Source organism: Otolemur garnettii, unplaced genomic scaffold (assembly GCF_000181295.1).
Source record: "Otolemur garnettii isolate 467f Iridium unplaced genomic scaffold, OtoGar3 scaffold00288, whole genome shotgun sequence".
In the NCBI taxonomy this organism is placed as follows: domain Eukaryota; kingdom Metazoa; phylum Chordata; class Mammalia; order Primates; family Galagidae; genus Otolemur; species Otolemur garnettii.
In genome coordinates, this window is record NW_003852683.1 from 711,717 (window position 1) to 721,738 (window position 10,022).

The 10,022-nt window shown below is 42.6% G+C and overlaps 1 protein-coding gene across 1 annotated transcript; it reads left to right on the forward strand.

Annotated features, from left to right (window-relative positions):
• Positions 1 to 744: 744 nt before the first annotated feature.
• On the forward strand, positions 745 to 1,800 carry LOC100962141 (N-formyl peptide receptor 2). Its single transcript, XM_003803254.1, has one exon. It carries the CDS (start codon positions 745 to 747, stop codon positions 1,798 to 1,800), a length of 1,056 nt encoding a protein of 351 aa, XP_003803302.1.
• Positions 1,801 to 10,022: the final 8,222 nt, after the last annotated feature.

Below are 10,022 nucleotides of genomic sequence, written 5' to 3' on the forward strand. Positions count from 1 at the left end.
ATATTATCATGACTTGCAGTTCTCATACTCTATCCTACAAAACACTAAAGCTATACATAGGGTACAACTTTTTTGCATCCCAAACAGAGATGAGCTCCATATCAAGCAGGGATAATGCCCACCAGAGGGTTGAATGTAGAGATAGGGCTCCTTTGCCCTCTTCCTCTAGAATCCATGGAATGTAACTATTCTAAATACCTGTGTATTGCCAATAACTTTTCAAAGTTCTCTTTGACTATAATACATTCAAACTAAACCCTACCATTTTAACTTAAATAGTAGACACGCGGTAGGTCCAGGATTCTGACAGTGAAAAGGACAAGAGCCAGGACCCTAGAGAAATCTGGGGCTGAAAGAGGTTACATAGCTTGCCAGCACTTTTGCATCGAGTAATAGGTGGACACAAATTTGTCCCTACTGACCCCGACTCTTCTGCTTTCCTTACTCTGCAGAAGCTGCCTGTGCTTAACTTTCTGTTGTTGTTACACCAGTTTAGGAGCCTTGTAATCCTCTTGGTAATGAGCCTGATAGGTGAGACTGTGGAGAACTATCCTTTCCCACAGGAGTTTCCAGGACATTGCTGGTTTTATGGTACCACAGTTGACAAGGCTCAGTGGAATTGGTCTCCCGTTGGGAGTAGGTGGAGCTCTAGTGGAATTTGCTGGCATCTATGAACAGGAACACTGGAGTATGGTTCCACAGATGAGAAATGGCCATTGTTGAAATGTTTGAGGTGTGGGCACGATGGAAACCAACATCTCCCTCCCTCTGGATGGATCTGAAGAGGCATCCCATGAGTCTGCCGGCTACACTGCTCTGCACATCCTCTCATTGGTGGTACTTGGGGTCACTTTTGTGTTTGGGCTCCTGGGCAATGGCCTTGTGATCTGGGTGGCTGGATTCCGAATGACACACACGGTTACCACAATCTCTTACCTGAACTTGGCTGTAGCTGACTTCTCCTTCAGTGCCATCGTGCCATTCCTCATTGTCTCCAGGGCCATGAAAGATAAATGGCCTTTTGGCTGGTTCCTGTGTAAGTTAGTTACCATCATGGGGGACATCAACCTGTATGGAAGCGTCTTCCTGATTGCTTTCATTGCTCTGGACCGTTGCATCTGTGTTCTGCATCCAGTCTGGGCCCAGAACCACCGCACACTAAGTTTGGCTAGGAAGGTGATCACTGGACCCTGGATTCTTGCTATAATCCTTACCTTGCCAACTTGCATTTTACAGGGTACAGTCACTACTGTGGACAGGGAGACATACTGTATTCCCTACATTGAATACTGGGGTAACAGCACTGAAGAGGCTTTGGAGGTGGCCACTATTGTGGGGATGGTAGGAGGCACCATCCGGTTTGTTGTTGGCTTTATCACGCCAGGGTCCATTGTTGCCATCTGCTATGGCCTCATTGCTGCCAAGATGCACAAAAAAGGCATGATAAAATCCAGTCATACATTACGGGTCCTCACTGCTGTTGTGGCTTCTTTCTTCATCTGTTGGTTTCCCTTTCATCTGATAACCCTTCTAATCACAATCTGGTCTGACAAGATACTACTTTATGGCAAATATAAAATCCTTACCATGCTGGTTTACCCGACCAGTGCCCTGGCCTTCTTCAACAGCTGCCTCAACCCGATGCTCTATGTCTTCATGGGCCGGGACTTCCGAAAGACAATGATTCAATCCCTGCCTACCAGTCTAGAGAAGGCTCTGAGCGAGGATTCAGCCCTGACTGAGGACACAGCCACCAATTCTGCTGTACCTCCTGCAGAGACTGAGTTACAGACAATGTGAGAATGGGGCTGGGACATTTCTGAGCTTTGTCTCATCCTACCTTGATCCCAGTTCTGGCTTCATCTAACCTTGAGTTACACTGTGTCATTCAAATATGAATGGCTCGAGTGTTTTTACTAAGGAAAAAATTATTTTGTGGGCCTGATTTTGGGGGGTAAAGAATTAGACAATGAGGCTACCATTAGCATAGTTTTTGGCTTTTAGACAGCCTGTACAATAGGGTATGTGAGGTGGGAAAAGGCTCAAGAAAAAAGAAAGAGTGGTAGCAATTCATAAAGCTTCGCTGAGATGAGGTATATTAAGAGGAAGTGTTTATTATTTCACCATAAAGCAAAACATGTGCTGTAGATTTTTTTATTTTCTTTTGAGATAGGGTCTTGTTCTATCATATAGGCTGGAGTGCAGTGGCATCATCCAAACTCACTGCAGCCTCTAATTCCTGGCCTCAAATGATACTCCCTCTTTGGCCTCCAAAATGGTGAGGATTATAGACATGCGCCATCACCCCCGACCTGCTATAGATTTTTTAGTAGTATCTTTTTTATCAGACTTTGCAAGTTTTTCTCTATTTCTACTTTGCTAAGAATTTTCTTTTTCTTTTATTAAAGTCATGAATGGCTCTTCAATTTTATCAAATATATTTTTATCACAAATATTAAGATGTCATACTACTTTTATTCTTTCATTTACATAGATTATGTTAATTAAGTTTTAAATGTTAAATGACTCTTATGTTATATATGAGTCTTATATTATGTTAACTCATAGATTATGTTGATTAAGTTTTAAATGTTAAATGACTCTTATATTCCTGGAATAAACCACACCTAGCCCTGATGTATTTGAAATCTTTTACAATTTATCTTACTAGATTTGCTTAGAATGGCTCTTTATGTTTATGTAAAGATGGTTTTTTATTGTTATTTTCTCTACTGTCCTTGTTAGGTTTTACTTCAAACTTAGAATGGTGTCCTAGAGGTTATTCTCATGATTTTATTCTCTGGTGTTTTATCTTTTTTAAAAGATAAAAAATTTAGAAAAATTCATTCCCTAAGGAAACCAATAGAGTCTTAGATTTTCTTTCTGAGAAGGATTTTATTGTCAGGTTTAATTTCTTTAACAGTTATTAGACTATTTGGTTTTCTTTTTCATACATGTCAGTTTTGGTAAAGCGTGATTTTCAAGGACGTTGGCCATTTCATTCAAACTGTCAAACTTATTGGCATCAAATAGTATAACACTTGTGTAGGGAACTTGTGATTTCTTTCAAATAAGGAGAATGTAAGTTGTGTGAGGGCAGGGATCTTGTCTGCATTGTACACTGATAACTCCCCACTCTTCATGTGTAAAATACTTTCTGCTATGTAATATGCACTCAATACATATTATGGAATTAATGAATCAATAAACAATAGTATTACCTAGGTGGCAAGTGAGGAACCTTTAATGTCTAATTATCCCCAGGCGTCATAACACAAACCAGCAACATCCAGCAGACTCCCACCCTCATGCCCACAATATTCACAAATTCCCATGTGGCTTACATTTTCACGAACACTTCTGCTTTTGAGTTTCCCATGCGAGTAGAGTACTCTCTCTGTTGCCTCATGACTTTCTTTCCAAATAAATCAACCCCCAAGAGTACTCAGCCCACGCTGCTGGCAGAGCTGTGGCTGCTGAGGCAAAGGAAGGATGGGCTGGAGCAGAGGACGTTGGCGCTGCAGGAGAGCCCGCGGGAGCTGGTGGTGCAGCTGAAAGGGCTGATGAAGCTGCTGAAGGCTCAGGCCCCGGGGTCCCCGAGAACATCTCCCACTCACGGAGGCGGCTGCCATATGTCCATGCTGGTGTGCTCCGCGTCGGCCGGCTCCACACCCAGGATACGCTGAGCGGACATGTGCAGGAGGCGGAACCTCCGCAATGACCTGCTGGTGGCTGCTGACTCCATCATCAACACCACGTCATCCCTGGTGAAAGAGCTCCATTCAGGTTAGCAGAGCAGCCCAGACAAAGAGGAAGTTGGGGTTCAGAGGACCTCGAGCAAGCTGGCACCAACCTGACCAAGGCAAGCTCTCCCCCATGAGACACATTCCTATTCCCTGCACACCTGGACCAGGCTTGCAGGCTGGCAGACATCACTCCACCGCCAGGGCGAGGGGAGCCAGAGATGTGGGATATGGGGGCGGGGGACGGCAAAGCACAGCTGGTGGGCCTTCTCCTATAGCCCTGCACGTCCTAGTATGGCCATCACTCCCCTCAGGGCACCACCTCACTTCTGCATCAGGAGCCTACCTGGAGGCTGAAAAGAGAAAAGAAAAAGGAAAGAGTACTCAACCCTTTCCCTTGCTTTCTTCAAACAGCCACTCCCGACTGGTCCCTCGCTGTGTAACTTACTTTCCTAATGCATTGGTAAAAGTCACAACTCAAAATGAGTATCACACCGTCCTTAGCCAGATGTTGTGGTGGGGGCCTGTAGTCCCAGCTACTCCAGAGGCTGAGGTAAAAAGATTGTTTGATCCCAGGAGTTTGAGGTGGTTGTGAGCAAGGCTGACAACTACAACACTCTAGCCAGCATGACAGAGTGAGACTCTGTCTCAGAAAAACAAAACAAAACCACACTGTCCTGATAGCAAAGCTTCTTAGTCATTTCACTGCTTTATTAGGTAAATTCTCTCCTCCCTTTTGCTCATGTCTCCCCTAAACTTTGAATTTCCAAGGTAGGGCAGTTTATCCCTTTTACTTGCATTTTTAACTCCTATAAATGCTTTCAAGATCCCAAGGAACGTATACTCTTTAATGATCACAGGTTCCAGACCAGCCTGAGCAAGAGTGAGACCATGTCTCTAAAAATAGCAGGCATTATGGCGGGCACCTGTAGTCCCACCTACTAGAGAGGCTGAGACAAGAGAATCACTTGAGCCCAACAGTTTGAGGTTGCTGTGAGACACCATGGCACTCTACCAAGGGCGACAATGTGAGACTCTGTCTCAGAAAAAGAAAAAAATTAATTTAAAATTAAAAAATACACTTCGTCCACTGCCAGGGCAAGGAATTCATTCCTGACCATGGCCGTGGTTAATTACATTAGAATAGTGCCTGCTATATCCTCTCCATCATTATTTTCTTTATTAGAGTCCCAAATTCCCATTGCATCTTTGTGTATTGAGGTCTTTGGAAGTGGAGTGTTCTTTTAAGTTTATGGGATAGTTACCACAAAGAAACACTTTAGACTTCATTGAGTCTGAAACTACCAAATAGAACTTTGGGGATATCATCCTTGGGAAAGATGGGATTAATTCCTCTACTTCAGGAGCAGAGTGCAGAGGTATCCAGAGGTGCAAGCTCTGGACAAGATTTGTCTATTCTTATGTCAGTATCACATTGTCTTGATTATTGCAGCTTTACAGCATGTCTTTAAGTCAGGCAGTATCAGGCCTCCATCTTTGTTCTTCCACAATATTACGTTGGTGATTCTGAGTCTTTTTCCTCTCCGTGCTAACTCTAGAATTAGTTTGTCATATCCTAAAATAAATTGCTAGAATTTTGGTTGGGATTACATAGAATTCATGGATCAAGTTAAGAAAAACTAACATCTTGACAATATTGGTGGGAATGGGTTTTATCAAATGCTTTTTAAAATCTATTGATATACTCATGATCTTGCTTGATTAGTCTGCTGGTGTGATAAATTAGATTTATTGATTTTTTTTTCTTTAAGACAGAGTCTCAAGCTTTGCCCTGGGTACAGTGCTGTGGCATCACAGCTCACAACAACCTCAACATCTTGGGCTTAAGCAATTCTCTTGCCTCAGCCTCCCAAGTAGCTGGGACTACAGGCACCCACCACAACAGCCGACTATTTTTTTGTTGTTGTAGTTGTCATTCGTTATTTTTTAGCAGGCCTGGGCCATGTTCAAACCTGCCAGCCCTGGTGTATGTAGCTAGTGCCCTACCCACTGAGCTAAGGGTGCTGCCACATTCATTGATTTTTGAAAGTACAACCAGACTTACTTATTTGGAAGGAGTAATTTTTTACTCTATCTCATAAAGAAAAAGATTGGTAAAATATTTATAATTATTGATTGAAGCCAGTGAATCACTATACTATTTCTTTACTTTTATATACACTTAACAGTGTGTGTGTGTGTGTATATATATATATATAAATTTTTTTTTTTAGATAGGATCTCACTTAGATGCCCTGGGGTTGAATGCCGTGGCATCATAGCTCACAGCAACCTCAAACTCCTGGACTCAAGCAATCCTATTGCTTCAGCTTCCTGAATAGCTAGGACTATAGGTGCCTGCCACAATGCCCAGCTAGTTTTTCTTTTTGTATATACGGAGTCTTGCTTTATTCAGGGTAGTCTCAAACTCCTGAGCTCAGGCAATCTACCTGCTTTGGCCTCCCAGAATGCTAGGATTATAGCCATGAGCCACCACGCCTGGCCTTGAAGATATTTTTTGAAAGGTTCTTCTATATCCAGCAATTCTACACCTAGGTGGATATTCTCAATTACATGTATTCATGTTCAGCAGCATACACACATGTTCACAAATGTCCCATATAGAATTTTTCATAGTAGCCCCAAACTCTAAACAACTCAAAAGTTCATCAACAACAGAATGAACAAATTGTAGTATAGTTGCACAGTAAATTATTGTTCTGTATAAGTTTAAAAAAACTACACCTATATGGATGAATCTTAGATATTATGTAGAGAAAATTAAAGGAGAGACAACAGGGGCAAGATGACTGACCAGAGGCAGCTGGCATGCGCCTCTTGTTCAGAGAAGAATCAGGATAATGCCCACATTTCAAACATGTATATTGTCAGAAAAAACACTTGGCTATAAAACAAAGGTGGCAGGAGCCACTGAGGGTACACGATGAAGCTACACTGTCTACTTGGGGTTTCTGAGAGCCTTGAGCAGTCCCAGGCCCTAAACCCAGGGAAGGGGTAAGTAAGAGGCCCTTGGAACTCCACATTCCCACCTTGAACCTTTATAGTTTTGGCTACAGGAGAACTTTTGGACCCTCAGAGGCCTCCAGAATGTCATAAGGAGCTTCTGGGAAGTCACACAGAGGGACTACTCAAACTCACATGGACCCTGAGCACCTGTGGCTGGAGCTCATCAGGAAGCCCTTCCTGCAATGTTCTAACAGGGGTATCCAACCTGCTGCTCACAGGCCACATGCTGTTTTTGTGAGAACTTTTTTTTTGCCTATGAGTAATGTCAAATATCACAAAAAGTATTCAAGGATCTTTTTTTGCTAATCAGCTTTCCTTAGCATTTTTGTATGTAATGTGCAGCTCAAGACAACTGTGACTCTTCCAATGTGCAGCAGAGAAAATAAAAGGTCAGACACCCCTAGCCCTGACCTGAGGTTGCCCCTGGCTGGCCTGTTGCTGGGGCAGGGGGGAGATAGGAAGCAGGTGATCTCTTGTGCCCTCAGATCAAGTTTTGCTGCCACAACTGTGGACCACTGCAGGACTGAGTGGTATTTGGATCATGAACCTACCAGCCTTCCCTAGAGCAGTCCACCTGGCTATACCCACAGAGAGGGGCATACACCTGCCACTGGCTGGACGGCAGTATGTAGCAGTTGACCAGCTCAAGTAGTCTGTGGGCAGCCCAGGACCACCCCAATGTTCCCTGGCATGTCACTGCTTAAACTCAGAGGTTCCAAGGACAGGGCTCAATCTCATCATTCAGGGACATGGAGGGGACATTTGCAAACTGATCTCAAGTGTGAAAGGAGTCCTCATGGTTAGAAGTGACAAGAAAGCATGGTGGGGGCCCATGCTGCAGCACACACATGGGGCTCTCCTCCCTCCACAAGATAGTGCTGGATCAGCTGTCCTTCCTGCCCTGGATGAAGAGGTTCACAGCCTGAGGCAGATTTGCTACTTAAACACAGTCTCCTTTTAACTGGTCTAGCTGGTTTGGCCTGTTGTTGGTGACCAAATGTCTAAGGACATCTCCAGGTCAGGGGACTGGGAGCAGAGTAAACTGCAACTTCACCTGCTGGACTGTAGATTCCAGAATACTCCTGCCCCACATCCAGGTTCTTTGGTACAGTAGAGGTGCTTGCATCCTTCCCCTGAAAATTTCCTTCCCTCTGTGGCCTGGGAACTGACCCCTGACACACATTAGGATGGCACTCACACCCACCTTTGGAGAGCCTGGATGCAGGCATGACTGATCCAACCCTGCTCAGCTTGCTCCCCAATTCCATCTGCCAAGGTAAGATCACAAGAAGTTGCTCCATGGGGTTCTAGCCTAGTCAGACAAAAATAAAAAAGAATTAAAAGAAATAACCAAAGTCTTCCAGAAATATGAGATTACATAAAATGCCCAAACCTAAGAATCATAGGTATCCCTGAGGGAGAAGAAGAAAAAGAAAAATGTTTGGAAAACTTATTTGAGGGACTAATGGATAAAAAACTCCCTGATATTGCCAGAGATTTAGACACCCACATACAAGGAGCTCAAAGAACACTAGGGAGATTCAATGCAAAAAGAACATCACTAAGGCATATAGTCATCAGATCAGCCAAAGTCAAGGTGAAGGAGAAAATCCTACAGTGAGACAAAAGCATCAAGTAAGTTATAAAGGGAAACCCATCAAACTAACAGCAGACTTCTCAGTAGAAACCTCAGAAGCCAGAAAGAATTTGGATCCTATTTTCAGCCTTCTCAATCAGAGACTGTCAGCCAAGAATTTTGTATCCTCCAAAACTGCTTTCATAAATGAAGCAGAAATAAATTCTCTCCAAGACAAGCAATTGCTAAGGGAATTTGTCATCACTAGACTTGCCCTACAAGTGAATAGACAACGTACGGAGTGGTAGAAAATACTCACAACCTGTACATCTGACAAAAGACTAATATTGAGAATCTACAAGGAACTCTAACAAATCAGAAAGAAAAAAGCAAATAACCCCATTAAAACTGGGCAAAAGATATGAACATTTTTCAAAAGAACAGGTAAAAATAGCAAAAGAAAAGATGAAAAATGCTTAGTATTGCTAATATGGGAAATACAATTTAAAACCACAATGAGATACCACCTTAATTCTGTCAGAATGGCCATATCAAGAGGTCAAAAAATAATAAATGCTGGCATGGATATGGCAAAGAAAATGCTTATGTACTGTTGTGGGAATATAAATTAGTACAGCCTTCATGGAAAACAATATGGATATTTCTCAAAGAACTAAAAGATCTACCGTTCAATCCAATAATCCCACTACTGAGTATTTACCCAAAGGAAAACAAATTATTATATCAAAAAAAGCACTGATATGCTTATCACAGCACAGTTCACTATTACAAACATATGGAATCAACTTAAGTGCCCATCAGCTGATGAGTAGATAAAGAAAAGTGGTATATATACAGCATGGAATACTATTCAGCCACAAAAAATGATGAAATAGTGTCTTTTGCAGCAACTTGGATGGAACTGAAGGCCATTAATCCTTTTGGGGGGGGGCTGGGGCCAGGTTTGACCCTACCACCTCCAGTATATGGGGCCAGTGCCCTACTCCTTTGAGCTATAGGCATGGCCCCGAGGCCATTAACCCTAAGCAAAGTAATTTAGGAGTGGAAACCAAATACCATATGATTTCACTTAGAAGGGGGAACAAAGCTATGAATATGCATGATCATACAGAGTGACATAAAAGATATTGGAGATTCAGAAGGGGGAGGTTGGGTGAGAGATTAAAAATTACCTATCAGGCTCAGTGCCTGTAGCACAGTGGTTATGGTGCCAGCCACATACACTGAGGGTGGTGGGCTTGAACCCTGCCCGGGCCAGCTAAACAACTGCAACAAAAAAATAGCTGGGTGCTGTGGCAGGTGCCTGTAGTCCCAGCTATTTAGGAGCCTAAGGCAAGAGAATCACTTTAGAGTTTGAGGTTGCTGTGAGCTGTGGCACCATGGCACTCTACTAAGGGCTACAGTTTGAGACTCAAAAAACAAACAAAAAAGTAAAAATTACCTATCACACTATTTAGGTCCTAGATACACTAAAAGCCTAGACTTCACTCACTACAATACCATCCATCCATGTAATAAAAAACCACTTTATTGCCTAAATCTATTGAAATAAAGTATAATTTATAAAACCACAAAATAAATAAAGATACAACAAAGGATAGCATATACAGTATGATTCTGTTTATATAAAAAATTAAATGAGCAAAATTAAACTA